The sequence below is a fragment of the Diabrotica undecimpunctata genome, chromosome 8, assembly GCF_040954645.1.
Source record: "Diabrotica undecimpunctata isolate CICGRU chromosome 8, icDiaUnde3, whole genome shotgun sequence".
In the NCBI taxonomy this organism is placed as follows: Eukaryota; Metazoa; Arthropoda; class Insecta; order Coleoptera; family Chrysomelidae; genus Diabrotica; species Diabrotica undecimpunctata.
In genome coordinates, this window is record NC_092810.1 from 15,114,487 (window position 1) to 15,134,538 (window position 20,052).

At 33.8% G+C, this 20,052-nt stretch overlaps 1 protein-coding gene across 1 annotated transcript in view; it reads right to left on the bottom strand.

Moving 5' to 3' along the window:
* Nucleotides 1-3,028: 3,028 nt before the first annotated feature.
* The window catches only part of LOC140447204 (uncharacterized), a 141,960-nt gene continuing 124,936 nt past the window's right edge, over nt 3,029-20,052 (bottom strand). Inside the window, exons 5-6 of the mRNA XM_072539717.1 lie at nt 17,123-17,321; nt 3,029-11,494 (exon numbers count right to left, since the gene is read on the bottom strand). Of these exons, the coding sequence (XP_072395818.1) occupies nt 11,400-11,494; nt 17,123-17,321 (294 nt within the window). The 3' untranslated portion in view covers nt 3,029-11,399. The remainder of the gene's footprint in view (nt 11,495-17,122; nt 17,322-20,052) is intronic.

Consider the following 20,052-nt stretch of genomic DNA (forward strand, 5'->3'; position numbering starts at 1 on the left):
AGTCCACATGGTGTTCTATTCCTCTAAGTGAAAATGGACTTGGTATTTTTGTAAAGGTCACTATTTCAATTAGCAAATGATTTAGGACTTAGTGCTATATTTCTTTAAATAAAGTGATGAAAGTTGATTATTAGTGAAAAAAAAATGTCAAAGGTAAAAAAAATTGATATAGTATTGTATCCCTCCGATGTAAGTACCTCCCCTGTTCCAATCTAAAAGTGTAAGTTTAAAAATATTAGGTGTACCATCATTAACCTCATTACTGAGTTGTAAAAGAGTTTTGTTTTTTGGTGAATCAGATAACCTATTACAAATAAATAATGAAACACGTGGAGACGGGGTCATAATTTGACTCATTGAAATCGACACGCTCCGACTTAACGCGTTCGGTTAACATCATACGGATCAATTCCCGTAGAAACCCAATAATACATCAGTCATTTAAGTTCGCAACAACATTGCAAATGGATACCACACCCGTCAAAGCACCTAGCAGTAACATTATTGATTGACAGAAGGCCTAAGCCAGAGGGCCGTGACAAATCGACTAAATTTAAGTCAATCTGCTGTGTCCCGAGTGTATCGACGGTACCAATATACTGGTGATTATATCTTCTGATAAGGAAGAAGCCTAAAACTAATAATAACAGAGAGAGATTTGTTGTATCGAAATCACTGAAAAATCGACATTTAACTGGTGCTAATATCAAAGAAGAGCTTAGAGAGGTCCGAGGTGCGGTTATCAGCATTTGGACAGTCAGAAGAAGACTGAAGGCAGCCAACCTGACACCAAAAAGAACAGCTACGGGTCTCAAGCTAATTGCAGCACAGAAGCAAAGGCCATTAGAATTTGCTCGTGAACATCTGGATTGGGACAAGTTTTAATGGGGCCAAGTAATATTCTCCGACGAAAATAGGATCTGCCTACATGACAATGACATGCGGCGTCAAGGCTATAGAAGGTCAGGAGAGCAATTTGCTCAATGTTGTATACCAGAAAATGTGTCATATGGAGGTGGTGCTTGTATGTTTTGGGCAGGCATTTCCATGGATGGTAAACCCAGTTGGTTTTCGTGCCTGGTGGAGGACATGGAGGAGATTTAACGACGGATCGTTACATCAGAGACATTTTGAAGGAACATGTGGTTCCACACGTGGGATTTATTAGTAATGCCTTTATTTTAATGCACGATAATGTACAATGCTATACCACACGAGTCACCACCACTTATCTGACTGAGATCGGTATACCTACAATAATTTTCCCGCATTGAGTCCGGACATAAATCCAATAAAGTGTTTCGAATAAGCTTAAACGAAGGGCCCGGGACAGAAATGATGCATTAAGGAGTACAACGGAATCGAGAGCTGCCCTTAATAATGAATGGGGAGAAATGCCTCAAGAATTTATTAAAAAAGTCATTCAATCCAAGCGAAATCTATTGGAAAGTGTAATTAGGAGTAGCGGTGTTAATATCAAATACTGAAAAATAAAGAAATTCAATTTGTAATTGATGATTTCACTGTTTATTATGACAATATAAACCGAGAATTCTTAATAAAAGCAATGAAAGGATTTAATATACCAACACAACTAAAAGAACTGATAAAAGAATCTCTAAAAGTAGAAAGTAGAATCCGGATACAAAATGAATTAACGGAAACAATAGATGTGAAAAAGGGACTACGCCAGGGAGACGCTCTATCATGCATCTTGTTCAACATCGTACTCGAGAAAATACTGAGGGACACAACAGTCAATACACGAGGAACAATCATTAATAAAAGCGTGCAAATACTAGCATTTTCAGATGATGTTGACATAATCGCAAGATCAAGAAGAGAAATGATAGAGGCATACAACCAAATAGAACGAGCTGCACAAAATAGTGGTCTTAAAATCAATCAGACAAAAACAAAATATATGCAGGTAAGTAAAAACGCAGAAATAAGGCAGCCACAAAATATAACAATAGGAGAATACAACATAGATGGGGTAAAAAACTTTATATACTTGGGATTCCTAGTCACGTCTGATAATAACGTTACGGAGGAAGTGAAGAGGCGAATATTTATTGCAAATAAATGTTACCATGGCTTAATTAGACACCTAAGATCAGATAACGTCGCAAGAAAGACAAAATGCCAAATATATAAAACCCTAATAAGACCGGTACTCACATATGGCTCAGAAACCTGGACACTCACTAAAAGAGAGGAAACGTTGTAAGCCACCTTCGAAAGAAAAATCTTGCGACACATATATAAGGGCACAAAAGAAAACGGAATATGGCGAAGACGATACAACTCTGAACTATACAAAATATACCAGGATCCGGATATTATCACATTCATTAAAATAGGACGGCTGCGTTGGATAGGACATGTAGAAAGAATGGAAGAAGGCGAAATACCAAACAAAATATTCAAACAGATGCCAGTAGGAAAAAGAACAAGAGGAAGACCGAAACTGAGATACTTAGAACAAATAGAAAATGATATAAAAACCTTAAAAATAAAAAACTGGAGAAAAAAAGCACGAAACAGATCAGAATGGAGAAGAATGCTGGAACAGGCCAAGACTCAAAAAGGGTTGTCGAACCAGTGATGATGATGATGATGATTTCACTGTTTATAACATCTTTCTTGCGTTAGTTCCAATGATGAATATTTAGGAAATCCTATTCGTATTGCATATTGTTTTTATAATGCATTTTATGAATAATGCAATAGCAGTTTTTTTAACTTCAATAATAAAGTTACTGCTTGCACATCTATTTATTTTCATACTTCTTACATTGAAACAGAAGGTGTAATCTCAAATATTGCTTTTGGGTTGATTGTTTTGCACTCAAGCGTATATTTTTATATGGTGTGTATTAATTTCTTAGACATTCAACCTTGTCTAAATCACTAACTTATCTGAAAGAAATTTCTCTTGTTTGAGATTTTTACAAAATCTTTTTATAACCTTATAGATGTCTAGACTAAGGAATGTAAATAATCAGCTGTTTGATAATTTGTAAAAATTTATTTTAGAAACAAATAATAATTCGATTTTCTGTAACAAACTTTATATATCTAATTAAAATATTTAACTAGATCTGAACTATTCACTATGTGCAAGCGAGGCCAAAGTTTCTGCTCAAGTTTTTCCGTGACATTAGTAATTAAGTTTATAATTTAAGAACAGTTCCACAGCAGGAGCTTTAGTGGAGCAGGCAAAATTAAACGAAATACGTAATATATTGAGAAATTCCTGTTATATTAACTTGAGTTTTAAAACAATGGAATTAATATGACTTTGTGCAGTTCTTAATAACTTTTATAGAGGAAGTAAAAAGTTCACTAAATGGCTTCGTTTCAAAAGAGTGGCTTAAGGCTGTCTTCCTTCAAAAAAATATAACTTCCCAGTTTATGTCATACTGAAGATATAAATAATTTCTTTTGTTAACCTTAATAATGAATATTTCCTAGAATGTATTATTCAGAGATTTTAAAAAAATTAAATTTCTTTTAAATAAAGATTAAAATATTATCTAACGAGAATCTATATTATTATCTTTATTAACTTTTTGTATAAAATATCGTTGAGAAGAAAGCTTAACTATATACAATGATTATCAGTGAACACAAACTATATAAAAATGGTACGTAATTGAAACAAAACATAATTTAAAGATAAAAATCGATTATGAATGCTATACCGTTTCGCAAAAATTAATAAATCTTAATATTCAACGTTTATTATAATCAAAACAAAATCTTAAAAGTAATGAAATTATTGCGAAAGACAGGAGAACGATAGACACACTGTGCAAACTCAGGGACTCCAATAACATCTTCGGAGCAGTTAAAGACTGTTGATGTCGACATTCATCGATCAGATCAAGCACTCGGTCCAACACTCAAGATCCAAAGCACTGGCGGAAATCCCAAGTGTTTGCCTTGCTAACACTTGAGAAAGATCCAGTAACACCTAGCAGCTACAGATTTAATTAGCTGAAGCACACTTGTTTAAGCTATTTGAAAGATTGATCATGCAACGCGTCTAAAAGATTATCGAATCAGAACCTAATCCCACACCACACCAGATTCATGCCCGGAAAATCATGCACTGTACAATCACTTGCATTCATTAACTACAACGAGAGTGGCTGCTAGCAAAAACAGATAATGTGTTTGGTATTGGCTTAAGATATCATAAACCAACTGCTCTTATTAAAAATCTTTGAAACTACTAGAGACAATGCTAGCAGACAATGCTAGAGACTAGCACAGATAATCGGATCTTTACTGCAGAACAGGCGATTTTTGGTCAGATTAAATGGTAAGGAGAACAGTTAAAGAAACCAAAAAAATGGCTTTTTTTAAAGAAGTGTGCCTGCATCAATGCTGTCCAATATGTATACGATCCATCAGTCTTGCCCTTTTTGTTATCGCACCATATATTTTTCAAAGTTGGCGATCCAAATAGCAATTGTAGCTTTGGAAACTACTGCATTAAAGATTTCTTTGGATAAGCGGCCAAATCATTTCTTCAGGTCTTTAAGCCATGAGTTCTGCGTCTTCGAACTGATCTTTAGCGCTGCAGTTCACCTTCCAATATGATTTGGAGTAATTCATACCTTTCACCTCTCAACAGTTCCTCCGACTCAATATTTTCTTCTTCGTAAGGATGTAGTGGCATCATGTAATTTGTTTGGCTATCTCTGTCCAGTTATCTCTCTCCTGTGTGTATTGTTTTGCTTCGGAGAATGAGTAACCAGAGATCTCCTTTATTTGGGCCGACCATCGTACTGGAGATCTTCCTCTGGGTCTTTTACCCGCTGCGTTACCTTCAGCTATCATTCGCTCCATGACTTCTCTTCTTCTAGTTATATATCCAAAATATCGCAGTATATTTTGGTTGATAGTGGTGATGAGTGTAGTTTTTATGTTAAGTTCGAATAGAATTGTGCGATGGGTGGTCCATGTTATGCGCAACATTCTACGGTAGACCCACATTTCAAATGCTATTATACGCTTTAAATGGGCTTTTTTCATTGTCCAAGTTTCTGAAGCATATGTGGCGATAGGAAATGTCAATGCTCGAACAAGAAATAATTTTGTGTTTTTTGTGATGTCAGTGTTCTTCCAAATTTTTGTGAGTTTGGCTGTTGCCGATCTGGCCATTGTGATGCGTCGACGGATCTCGTCTTCGTATCCTCCACTGTTAGTAATAAAGGAGCCTAAGTAATTAAATTGCCTGATCACTTCGTAATCTGCCATGATTCTTATTTCTGCCTGGGTGTTTCTGATTCTATCGATGATCGTCACTTCTTCTGGTGATGACGCCAATATATCAGTGTCATCAGCATAACGTAGGTTTTTGATTTTTCTTCCTCCTATCATTACTCCACCTTGCCATTCCTCAAAAATTTGACGTATAATATGCATTATAAATGTTAAATAGAATAGGGGATATTATGCATCCCTGTCGAACTCCAGATTTTAATTTCAAATTTTTAGAATCCACATTTTAACTCTTACATTAGCAATATTATTTACATAAAGTTTTTGTAATAAATAGATTACATGCTACATTTTATCCCATTTTATGACATCGAAGGCCTTGGAATAGTCAACAAAGCATGAATATGTTTATATGTTAAACTCTCGAGATTTTTCGATAATTTGACGAATATTAAGAATATGTTCTCTTGTTCCTCTACATGGGACGAATCCGGATTGTTCTTAGGGAATTTGAGGTAAGAAATTTGATTTTAGTCTTTTATTGATGATGGTTAGAAGTACTTTGCTTGCGCGTACTCTCAACATGACCGAAAAAATATATTTTCCCCTCTTTAATTATGTTGAGTAATTTTTTTGTTCACTCATGCGTCGAATTACCTCACCGTTGGTAACTTTTTGTATCCATGGAATTCTCAGCATCCGTCTATATATATATTGTTATGCTATGTAAAATTGAGAATAATATTGGTTTGTTTTTTTTTTAAATATTTCAAAATACAAAATATAAGTCAAATAATTCACCTAATAAACTATAAAAGATATTTCGAAGAAATGAAAGTCCATTATCTTTGGATTACCTGTAGTAAACAAAATTTAGAGATATGCATAAATTATTTTCTTTGTAAAATATATTCGAGTGACAAAGTAAGTGAATTGAACAATACGACCGGGTCTTCCAAATGGACTTGTACAGTGAATAAAGACAATAGGGTAGAATTTAGAAATTATATTTCTCCGTTAGTTCTTAAGAATTTGTAGAAACCGATTAGCATGTTAATAGTTTTTAGGAAATTTATAATTGTAGGTAAAATTGTTGTTTGTCATCTAAATGGTAGATGGTGGGAAGTATGAGGAACTCTGATTGGAGGACATTGGGAGGGGAACAAAAGGAGGGAGATAGCTATGTAGGAATGAGAGTTTAGCTGGATTTTTGAGAGAGAAAATAGAATGAGTTGTTTTCCAAGGGTGCAAGGCGAAGAGTCGTGTTTCTTTGGTGGTTCCCAAGTGATAGTAAGCATTAGAAGTGAATGTTTGTGAGTTTTCGTGGACTAAGTGTATCCTGACGGAAGCTGATCCAGTAAAATATTGTAAGTCATACTTTTCTACTTATATATTCCAAGAGTCACTGTTCTGGCCGGAACGAGATATTCAGTTTATCGAGAGGAGAAGAGGCTAGCGTCTTTTGAACGATACGTGCATCTGAAGGAGATCATTGAAGACGAGAGGCTCGCAATAATTTGTTGTAAGATTGCGGATTACCTAGGAAACTGCGAAGAATAGATAGTGTAGGCTACCAGGAACAAGGATTTGGACAACTCATCTTCAGAGAGATAGTTTTTTTTTACCATTCGTCAGTTTTTTCGTTATCAACAAAGTTTTTTTTTATTGCTTCAGAAAAGATAGAAATATTTATCAGGAGATATAGAACAACAATTTTGATTTAAAATTTTCATTTATATAGTATATAACATTAATTTTTAAAGGTTCACGTACGTAGAACAAAATTTTGATAATCCTTATATGAGATATTTTTCGTTTAAGATATTTTAGTGTAAATTTTATTTCAATATATAATTTTGTATCATATATGTTTATTATTCCGGTATCCCTCAGACCTTACCTATCATATGTAAAGCATAGATATTGAAGCACGAATATAACCCTGAGGTAAGAGAATTAAATAGTGTGATAAAATCATAATTGCATCATTTAAATAAGTTTAATTAATTAATTAATTAGCTAATTAATTGCGTGGCGCACCTCTAACTTATAATATCACATTAATATATGTATATATATATATATATATATATATATATATATATATATACATTTCAAAGGCATTTATTCCTTTTCCGTTTTAAACTCCATTGTCCAACTTTCACAGCCATACAGCTAAAGCGAGAAAACGTAACATCTGATAATTGTAATTCTCAGCTCTAGAGTTTTTATGTTCATCAGTGTTTTCCACGCTTGTTAAATTTTTAATAGGATTTTTTTGCACTGGCGGTTGATGTTTGCTATCAAATATTTTACGGAAGTTTCTATTGTATTATTTGTCACTTGGCATATAAATGTACGTTTGTTAGTATCTTTGAAAATACTAGAATTTTAGTTTTGGAAACGTTCAGATGTGAACCGAACATTTCGATATCAGCAAACTATCGCATTTATTATGTTTTGTAGCTCTTCTGGGTTGCTTGCTTTTAGGATAATATCATTAGCGTACCCGATATTGTCTATGCTGGTGCCGTTAAACTTGATTTGACCTTAAACCTCGTCTAATGCTTTTCTAAATATAGATTCCAAATACAGATTAAATAATGGCGGTGATAAGACGCACCTTGTCGCATGTCTACCCCTGCCTAATCAAAACACTTCCTATATGCAGTGAATCTGGCCATTGCTGTTCAAGACAGGACCTTATATGGAGTAGAGGCTAAGCTAGAAGCAAGACTATCCCTCAAACCAAACCCAAATAAAACTCAAAGTTGCATTAACCTTTTACCTTAAAAATCAGGATACAAATAGCCAGGTCAAAACATCGTAGAAAAAATGGTCCTAGAATACACACAACATAATTTCAAAAAACAAGGTCGACGGGGGACAAACCCTACAGTTATCAAAACCACAGCACAAACCTTGTGCTACTTGGCAGAGGAATACGCACGCCCGGTGTAGAGCAGATTTGTAAATGCAACACAGACAGATGTAGCATTAAACGTAACATAAGAAATAAGTACTGAGTGCACACAACCTTTCGTGTTCTATTCCGTTTCTCTATAGATCCGTGGGGTTTGCCTCTCCACAAGTACGACAAAAGGCCGTACGACAATTATATGGAGCACCATTACATAGTCTATTTAGAATAAGATCAAGGTCGCACTAAAGCCACCTGATGACTACCCATTACGACAAAATAATTCTGGTGGCAGACGTCTGGACTAGAAAGCATGAAAGTTTATCATCAGTTGGCGTTACAGATTTCCATCCAAAGACATAACGTGGCACACCCATCTTAGGCGGTTTATTTTGATGATTTTGACGATATCTTGAACATAAAAGTTACTAAACAGAATAAGATTAGGTAGAATACTGAGCCGAGAAACTTTACTTTAAGGCCGTTCCTCGCGATTCTGGGCATAGCTAAATTCCAATGTAAAAGTTTATATCAAATAACGCAAAAACTATGGCAGATATTGAGATGATTCTTTTTTTATATGAAAGGTCTTAAAAAGTTCTAGTGCACTATTTGGTTGTAAATTAATAAATTGTTTAAATAATATTTTTTTTTCAAATATTTTTGGGGAAAATAAACGTACAATTTTTTTTGAAATAGGGCACTACAGAATTTGACCCACTTTCCGAATCTGTTTTTATTTTTAATATAAAGTATAAGACAAAGCAGCTATTTGGTATAAACTTTTTAAAAAATCTCAAAGTTCTGCTAAATGTTACTCTCTCTCTCTCGGTCAGTACAGGCTGTCCTTGTCGATAGTTTCTGGATTCTCGTCGACGGGTAGGTAAGAATGAGGGAGGGTCATAAATAATGTTGAATAACATTATTAGGGCTTATTCCGACTTTTGACAAATCAGTTTGTTAATTGTTTTTAATATGGGTAGTAGTACCTATAATTTGATTAAATTTTTATATGAATTGAAATATTTTCTGTTGATTTGTGACATTTTCCTTCTAAATGTTTATACTGTTTTTATAATAATACTATTGTTTCAGTATTTGCTTATATAATAATAATTTATTATGTAGAAATTTTGGTCAATCAATCAGTACATTTTTTTGCATTTCAATCAGAATTATTATTTTCTTTTCTTCTGAATTTTACCGCTAGGATTTTCGAGGATAAGCCTTAAGTGCCGTCTTTCAATCGTAGGTTCGATATCATGATTATTCTGTTTACTGCTGCTTGAAAAAGTTCTAATGAACTAACTACATTCAAACCAGTTTCTTATATTTTTTAATCACGGTACTTTCTTTCGATACTAATTCCCCCTCTTATATTTCCCCATATTATTAATCTTACTATTTCATATCGCTCTCCCGTTTATTACAGTGGCCAACTTTAAGTCTATATTGTAGTATCAAAAACAACTAAACGTAACATCCTTGAGCTCTTACACTCAGTTCTGACTCCTATTTCTGTTGCTTGATAATTTTGTCTGAACTCCAAGTTCGAAAGTATTTATATTTTTCAACCTTCTCTATCGGTCCATCTCCCAAATGTTTGTTTCTGTATTCGTTTTCTTTGTGATTATCACATATTTATTCTTTTTTTAGAACAAGCTAAGAAACAATAAAATTATAAAATGTTATAAGATGACGACCATAAGTACTTTGTTATATTGGTGTGAAAGCAGGAAAATAATGGAGCAGAAAGATATATCTAAAAATCAAACTATTAAAATGAGATTTTCAGAAGAGTAAAAGACCTAAAAGACTTGATAGAAAGAGAAATGAGACGCAATAACAATACTGAATTAATTAGAAAATAAAATACTACAAAAGACAATCGAAAAAACGTATAAACCAAATAGATAAAAATCGACTAAACAACAATACTAATAAACCGAAAGGAATGTCAAGGACGCCCCTTAGAAAGAGTTTATTATCCTTGAAATAAAGAAGAAGAAGTAAAATTCACCAAAGTATAAATGTAAAGAAATACCTGAAACCGCGAAGGTCACTTCAAGGTCAATCAAGAAGAGATTACTTCAGTTGAACGCATTGTTGCAAAAGAGTAAATATCGATTTAAAAAGCACTGTGCACGAAATAAGTGGTTTTGTGATATTGCCAGATAAAATCTGGCGAATAGGCGTTTACTTAGAATACATTTAATAGTTCTTTATTAAACATGAATAATTCATGCTATGTCACGAATTATTAAGACTTCCCTCATACTATCCTGATTTGAACCCGATTGACATAGTTTGTACAGCTTTAAAGTCATATTTAAGCTGTAAAAATGTAAATTTTATATTTATGTCTATACAAAAAGGTAGCAGAAGAATTTTTCAAGACATTTACTGTACAGCAATGGAAACAATAACTGACAAAGTCATCGACATTGAACGCGAATCAATCTCTTAAGAGCCACTAATAGATGCAACTAAAGATAATATTAATACTAATTTAAAGGATGACTTAGACAGCTAAGATTTTCAATTAGATTCCGATAGCAATCACAGTGACGATGATATTTAAAACAAAGTAAGTATGTCAATAAAATCTCATTACAAATATCGTTGAAAATAATTTATTAATCAAGTATCTATAATTATGCAAGACATTTAGTTTTCTACCATAACAGATTTTTGTTTGTTAAAGTAATTAATAGATAATATTCCTCAATTGTATTTAACTAAAGTAAATGAAAACAGGATTTCACCAATATACACTGTTACTTATTACGTCTTATTACGAAAATCATTTGAAACCGGATTGATCTGACAACGTCGCGTAACCAAAGCTCTCGACAGGTCTGACCTTGGCGATTTCAGATATTTCTGTCGACCTGTACTTATCTATGAAAGCATATAACAAGTTTTATAGTTTTTTAAAAAATATAACAATCATAACAATCTACTTTAAAATACTTTTAGTACTTTCTTTATTTTAGACATTTATTGAAAAATGCACTTTTTACCAAGGAATTAAAGTACAGTTACCCTTAAAGTGCTATTTATTAAGATGTGCGTCACCTGAAGAATTTTTCTATTATTTTTAAATGGAAATATTTTAATGCATCAGTTAGTTTTACTGGTCTAAAATTCCATACGCTTTGGCTGCTTACAAGTAAATAGAGTCCAGACCTAGTGCACAAAATTAGAATTTAATATATTTCTCTTACATACAATTATGTTTGTCCTAACTTAACGCTAGTATAATATTGACAAAAACAAATATGTTAAGAAATAATAATTGCAGTGACGCTCTCGATACGCTTCTGTTATAAGCACTCACTGAAAATAAGAGAAGATAATTAGTTTTATAAAATTATCAACAATCTTTGATGTTTTGATCATTGTTTATAGATTAATACATAATATTAAAATAATGGCTTATTTAATTTTGACACCTGATATCGACTAATGCAACGAAAATTGTAGTAACTCAATTTTTGTGTAAATTGGAGTTACTACCTTCTTCTGAATTCTATACATAGCTGTAACACGGAATATTGTGGTAACTCCAGCTGCTGTATAGGCAACTTGAAATACACAATTCAGTTTTATAGTATCTCAAATAACCTACAAAATTTTCAACAATAACTGCATTAAGTTGAGTTACTGTAATCTTCGCTACATATTTAGTGTAGTCAATACTCGAGGTTATCAAAGCTCTTGTCTTCCATCTTCTATTTCTTCTTTTTAATGGAATTTTCAGATTGATTTGTACATCAAAGTGTTCACGAAATTCTGCTCAAATTGTTTTATGGTTATATAGAGTTGTTTGCCTTGATTTTTCGATAATTTTATTGGTCAGTGAGGTTATGATTAGCTAGTAATCCGAGGATAAATCTAGAGAAGATCTAACCTGAAAATAATTTTTACTGATACCTTTTATGATCCAAAAATCTAGTAACTTATACAGAAGTAAAACACGTCAAATTTGTATCTTGGTATAAAACATTTAACCTTCCAGCGGTCGCGCGTATGTGGTAGATACACGGTAGATTAATATAATATCTATTACCTACGCTGCGCTGCGATCGGGTGCTTTTCGGTATTCCTACTCCATTACTAAAGCAACCTTCCAGTGCACAAATAACCTGTAAGTTACATTATTCTTATTGTAATATTGATAACATATTACTATTTTATGCATTTTTTTGTGTTGAAAACTTTCTACGTTGATATAAGAGGTCTGTATCTCTCATATACACGCGACCATTTGTGGCTATTAGTTCCATTTTGTTTATTTTATTTTAGAAATGGTGGATAAAAAGGAGACTTTCAATCTCAATGATCCCACTGATATAGAAGCTGTTACAAATTTGATGTTTGCTGAGTCGGATGACGATATACGTATGGATGATACCGATACAGACGAAGAGGAACATGTTTCGGAACATGCTGACGATTCTGAGTCTGAATTGAGTGATGGAAGTAATACCGAAGACGAAGCTGACAGTTCAAACGAGGCTTATATAGCTTATCTAAAGAAAAATGGAAAAGTTTTCGACTCATGGATTTGGCAAAAAAATCCAAACAAAAAAAAGTAAACGACCACCTCGCAATATATTACTCCGTCTCCCTGAGGCAATTGGACCAGCTAAGAATCTCAGAGACATCGTTGATATTTGGAAGTGCCTAATAACTGATCCTATGACTGAGAGCATCGTGATCTTCACGAATAAGAACATAAGTTCTGTAAGATCTAATTATTGTCGTCCAAGAGATGCCAGGAAGGCAGACAAACTAGAAATAACAGCCCTTTTGAGCTTGCTTTATTTGGCGGGCATTTACCATGGCAATCGGGTTAACATTGAAGAACTATGGAGAATAAATGATTTCAAAACAGTGATGAGTTGGAGAAGTTTTTTATTTTTAATGAGAGCATTACGTTTTGATGACATAGCTACGAGAGTAGAACGTAAAGAAATGGATCGCTTGGCCCCAATAAGGAATATTTTCGAGGAGTTTGTGTCTAATTGCCAAAAATGCTACTCGCTCATGAAAAATTTTACAATTGACGAGAAACTAGAGGCATTTCGTGGAAGATGCTCCTTTATTCAATACATACCCAAAAAACCCAATAAATATGGGATCAAAATTTATGCGATGGTTGACGCTCACATCTTTTAGACTTATAACATGGAAATTTAGGCAGGGACTCAACCAGATGGCCCATTCTCCATAAGTAACAAACCATGAGACGTGGTAAAAAGGTTGGCAACACCTATGTTTAATACGGAGAGAACACTGACCACTGACAACTGATTTTCTGATTTTGATTTGATAAAAGATCTTGATGAGAAAAAAAATTGCCTTTGTAGGAACGATGAAAAAAATAAAGCCCAAATTCCCAATGAATTTAAAGTTACAAATATACCAGTATTTTTGGGTTTCGGAAGGACATGACTCTTGTTTCCTACGTGCCTAAGCTCTATAAAAACGTAATATTACTTTCAAGCCTACAAGATGAAGCAGCAATCGACGTAGAAACAGGTGACCAAAAGAAACCCGAGATTATAACATTCTATAAGAAGGCAAAGGAAGATGTAGATACAGTAGACAAACTTTGTGCTTCTTACAATGTTGTCAGGAACACCAGAAGATGGCCGATGGTAGTATTTTTTCCATGTTCAATGTAGCCGCGATCAATAGTTATAAAATCTATTCCACCAATACTAACGAAAAAATACTTAGAAGAAAATACCTTCGACTACTTTCAAATTCTCTTGTAAAAGGACACGTCGAACAAAGAACACAATACTCCCTTTAAAATGAGATCAAAGAAAAAATTAAAAAAAAAAAACAGAATTAGGTATCGAGACAGTAGAGGCCACAGTAAGTAAAAGAAGATGTATGTCTTGTCAAAATGATAAACCTTCAAGGATCACGCACGTCAGCTGTGAAATTTGTCAGAAATTCATCTGTATGGAACATTCAAAGCATATTTGTCAAGACAGCCAATCTGCGATACAATAATATATATAATGTGCAATATCTAGGAGACATCTGGGATTTATGATACCTTTGTTATTTTTAATGAAATTCAATAAAAAATTTTAAGAAATACAGTGTATCAATCTTCGACCGAATATATTTTGTAATACTACTACTACTAAGGATTTCCACAGTTTTCACTGTCTTCCTTCACTCAACCGTTTTCTCCAATTTTCCCTGTCATTCCAGTCTCCATCTCGCAGGGTTCTTTTCTCCATAGCCTCGTCGATTTCATCTCTGAATGACCTTCGGGGTCTTCCTCTCTTTCTTCTTCCAATCGGGCTCCATTCTGTGATTTTGTTTATCCAGCGTCCTCTGTCCGCTCTTCTGACGTGGTTGTACCAGGATAGTCTCTTCTCCTCTATATAGTCGATTATGTCTGATTGCACTCCCATTCTCCGCTTAATCTCTGCGTTTTCAATTCTGTCTCTTTTTGTAAGTCTACAGCTTCTCCTCAGGAACTCCATTTCTACTGCTCTTATTCTACCTCTATTTCTCTTGTTTATTGTCCAGTTTTCGGACCCATATGTCAGGATACTTCTTGTCAGGGTATTATATATTCTCTTTTTTGTCTTTATCGTAATGTTCTTATCCCACAACACTGAGTTTAGTTGTCTTATACAGTTTCTTGTTTGTCTTAGTCTGTTGTTTATATCTTCTTCTGTTGTTCCCTGGTTCGATATTATGGTTCCTAAATACTTGAATTTATCTGTTCCATTTATTTGTCTTCCCTTGTCTATCTCTAGGTTTCTCATATCCTTGTTTTCTGTTGTTAGGTATTCGGTTTTCTCTAAGTTTATTTCCATTCCGTTGTTTTTATATTCTACTTCTAGTTTTCTGAGCATAAAGCTGAGATCTTCTTCATCTTGTGCGATGACTACTTGATCGTCGGCAAAACTTAAGGTGTATAGGTATTCGTCTCTTACTGGTATGCCCATTCCTTCGCACTTTCTCCTATTTTGTAATAATATTACAATATTTCATTACCTACATCTTAAAATAACTAACTAGCATTTAGCGTATCTAGGAAATACGCGCGACCATTCTTGTTGGTACAGAGGCCGCGACCGCTGAAAGGTTAATTTAAAACTTTTTAAAAGTGTCGTCCAAAATTTACAGGTGCATAACGGTCACGTTATCGATCTAGTTCAGATCATCCTCAGTGCCTTTTTTTGCACTTGAAGCTAACACTAAAATAGTAGCGGTGACATCAATATATGGTTTTAGATGTGTAAAACTTTAAATTCTAATGCGACCCTAGGTCGATGACAATGGATAAATATTTTAATACTTAAAAAGCAACATGTTTCTTTCTTTCAAAGAAAACATTATTGATTCTGAAAAAAATGAAGGAGATATTGAACATACTGGAGAAGAAGCTGATGATTGTGATGAAATTTCAGATTTGGTTGTTTAAAACCTTTTTGTTCCATCAGTATTTGTTTTCAGATTTTTTCAATAAAAATTTAGTTTCAAGGGAAATGTGTGTTTTTTTGTATTCATTTATTGTCTTTTTTGTTGCAAAATAGGCAATCTACACTTGTTTGAAGCAAAACTAGATTTTTCCAAACCTTAATTGTTAATTACTTAAAATTTAACGAAATAATTAAAGTAATTTTGTGAATAACTAAACCTAATGTACAAATAAATATAAATAATAAAAAAAATAAAACGCTAAAATTATATTAAAAAACTCTATTACCTGAAAAATTTATCAAAGTGGATATTGCTTGTTATGCTTACAGACCTCTTATCTCATTTATATCTTTTCATCGTGTGATGTTTGATATTTCGTTTAATTATTAAAGCAGTCTCTCTATGCGCGGTCTCATGTGTTTTTTGTGCATTTTTAGAAAGGTTATCGATAATTTTTAAAATATCACTTTTTTAACAACAATTAAGCCAGATATACACATGCCTGTTACTAGCACAATGGCATACCAGTACTTAGCAAGCACCAGCTACTGTTCCCAAACTGGCGTTAAAGTGTGTACGTTAACTGGCATGCTATTTCCTGGCATGCTAGCTAATCGCAAAAAATTTGATTTTTCCTGCTAGTAGGATGCTGTGAGATACAAGGCGCGAGCGTGGGAAGTGTCACTGGCATGTGTAAACGCACGCAACCGCTACGGGCAAGCCAATAGCTAACCGAGAATTATTGTCAGATAGATTTGTTGTGTTGGTGATAAAAATTAATCCTTTAATTTTTAAACTTGAGTAGAGAACTGGAGTGTCTTTTGTATACTAAATCATCTCTATATAAAAATAAAATAGCCCGTGACAATGCATTGCTTTTGCAATGCAAAAAATTCAACAGGAAATGGGTGAAGGTATTAATATAAAGAAGATAAAGGCCAAAATAAAAAATTTCCTTAAGAATTTCTCGCCTACTAATCCAATTTCTCTTTCCACTTTTTTTTTTGAAAACAAAAACGTTTTATTACAAAACAACTACTTTAGTTTCAGATGAAAATCACTCGATTGTTCACTAGCACTGGCATGTTTAAAAATCTACCCTGCTTTTTCGCCTTGCCAGTATAGACAAGCGAGCTACTGGTATGCTAATTACTAGCAAATGTGATTGGTGCTTGTGTGTACCCGGCTTTAAGCAACAAATTAATAAAAATAACTTTATAAACCCTCATTTTAAAGGATCTTATATGTTTTTTCAGTAAAATTGTGTCACTTTTTCATATTATTTACTGATTTTTACCTTTAGTATTTTAAATTAAAAAGCGACCTTACATTGTTTATGTGTTGTTTATAAGTATTTATTAATCTTTATTATATTAACAAGATTAATTATAAAAATATCTATTACAGTTGTAGAAATCTTTTAAATAATGACCAAAAACAGATCATCTTTTACCTCCAAGTTAAGAAAATTGTATATCTATTTGATGGATATCATTTTATTACCTCTTTCTGGGACGGGATCACGAACACTGCCTAACTTGAGCACAGCCTCTACATGGTAAATTTCTTCGATATCTGCAACGCATCGCAGAATCAACCGACCATCGTTAAAATGTTCCTCATATAATCTGATCTCTAAAGACAAGTCGCTCCAAGCTGATTCTTGGTACTGATGAGGACTGAGTGGTTCAGTATGGGCAACCTGCAACAAACATTTTTTTTAGTCCTTATATTTATTTAAAGAATAAATTTTAATTAATTAACCAGTCTAAAAACCTTATAAACCAGTCTATGCAATCAATGACGATGCTATTGTAATGTGAAAGATAACTTTTTTGAACAACTGAATGAAGAAATCACAAAGGTGGGTAACACAAGAGAAATAATAATCTTGGGAGACCTCAACAGCAGAGTCGGAAAAAAGAACAACGATAAAGTAGTAGGTAGATATGGAGAAGATAATACAAACAATAACGGAGAAAGGTTAATAGATATATGTGATCAGAATGGACTCAGAATCATGAATGGATATTTCCAACATAGAAACATTCATAAATATACGTGGACTCAGGAAACCCGAAAATTAAAATCAGTTATAGACTATGTCATCCTTAAACAAAAAAGTCGACTGAAAACAAAAGACGTAAGAGCATGTAGAGGACCCACTTGCGGCAGTGACCACTACCTCCTACGTTCAGATATTTCATTTCCACATAAAAGAGAACAGAAAACGCTGCAAGATAACCATACAAAGGAGCAAGTACAAGAAGTACGATACAATTTGAATAGTTTACACCAAGAAAGTGTTAGAAAACTATATAAGCGTAGACTGGAACAAAAACTAATTGAAACGGAAGATAATACCAGGAATGTTAATCAGTTATACAAAACCATCAAAGAATGTATACACGTCGCTGCCCTAGAAGCACTAGGGCGATATGAAAAGATCGGACAACAAAAACCATATTGGTGGGATCAAGATATTTCGCAGGAAATAACACAGAAAAGAAAATTGTATCAAAAATATCTGAACACAAGAAATGTGGAAGACAGAATCGAATACAAAAGAATGCAAGCGATGGTCAGAAGAAAAATATGCCAAAAGAAAAATGAATCCTGGGAAAAAAAATGCACCATGATAAATACATACATTGGTGGAAGCCAAAGTTCAGAAAGCTGGAAACTATTAAAAAATTTAAGAAACAACAGAAAAAGAGATATTATCCAGTCCATATCACCGCAAACTTGGGAAGAATACTTTAAAGATTTACTAACAGAGACAAGAAAGCCCTTTAAACAGATAGAGAACTATGGTTTACAAGACGTCAGGCTGATAGGGTCACCAATCAGAATAAATAAGAGAGAAGTCGAAACCGTATGCAGACATCTAAAGAATGGCAAATCACCTGGCCCCGGAAATGTAGCTCCGGAACTCATTAAACATGGACCCAAAATACTAATTCAACGACTACGACAACTTTTCCAGGAATGCATAAATAAACATGAAATACCTGAGGAATGGAAAGAATCGCATATGAGCACCATCCATAAAAAGGGAGATAAATCGAAACCTGAAAACTATAGAGGAATTGCAGTTACTAGTAGTATTAGCAGAATATATGGGAAAATAATAAAAAATCGAATAGAAGAAGAATACCAAGATATGGAAGCCGAAGAACAGGCTGGTTTTCGTTCAGGTCGATCTACAATAGACCATGTCTTCTCTATTACTCAGATAATTGAAAAGAAAGTTGCTCGTGGCCAAGAAGTCCATCTGACGTTCGTAGACCTTAGGAAAGCATATGATAGTATCCCGCTTGATAAATTATGGGAGGCACTGGGGAAAACAAATATAAATATAGAATTGATTGAAGCAGTAAAAACGTTGTACTACAACAAACAACAAGAATTAAAACAGGAAATCTGATAACACCGGGATTCAAAGTGACTAAAGGACTAAGACAAGGATGCTGTATATCCCCAACATTATTCAAAATATACCTCGAAGCAGCACTCAACAAATGGAAGAAAAAATGTACGAATATGGGCATACCACTAATAGACTTAACTTTGTACACTCTGTGCTTTGCGGATGACCAGGTCATCATCGCACAGGACTCTGAAGACCTTAGTTACATGATGCGAAAACTATTAGAAGAGTTTACAGAGTGGGGTTTGGAAGTGAATATGGAAAAAACTGAGTACATGAGTATCGGAGGAGATCAACATAACCTTCTCGTAGAGGAAAATCAAGAGATCAAATTATGTGATAACTACAAATACCTAGAAATACACAGGGAAGGAAAGGCATAGCCTTACTAAACAGCGTACTGTGGGATAAAAACATCTCTAAAGACAATAAAAGAAGAATATACAACACCATAATAAAAAGTATCACAACATATGGATGCGAAGTGTGGCCCCTAAAAGACGGATCAGAGAAAATGCTTAGAGCAACAGAAATGGAAATCTCCAGACGCGACAGAATAACAAACGAGAGAGTTCGAGAAATCATGGGGGTTACACATAATATTGTTGATGACATCAAAACGACACAACTCAGATGGTACGGACACGTAAGGGGAATGCCGGAGAATAGAATACCAAGACAAATTCTTGAATGGCAACCAAGAGGTAGGCGAAGACCAGGAAGGCCTAGAAGAAGTTGGAGAGAAGGAGTTGATAAAGAAATCAGAGAAAGAGAACTGGAGGACGATCTATGGAACGATAGAATGAGATGGAGATTGGAAATCGAAAGACGTCGAAGAACGTTGTAAACCGTTGTAAATTATTAATATTACCAGTCTAAAAAGAAATACAATTTTATAAACAAAACGGTTGCACCTAAGTGATCTCACTCTTATTGCAAATACCTTTAAAGACAAAGTAAGATAAAAACAAAACAAATGTCAAATTACATATGAAGACCACAG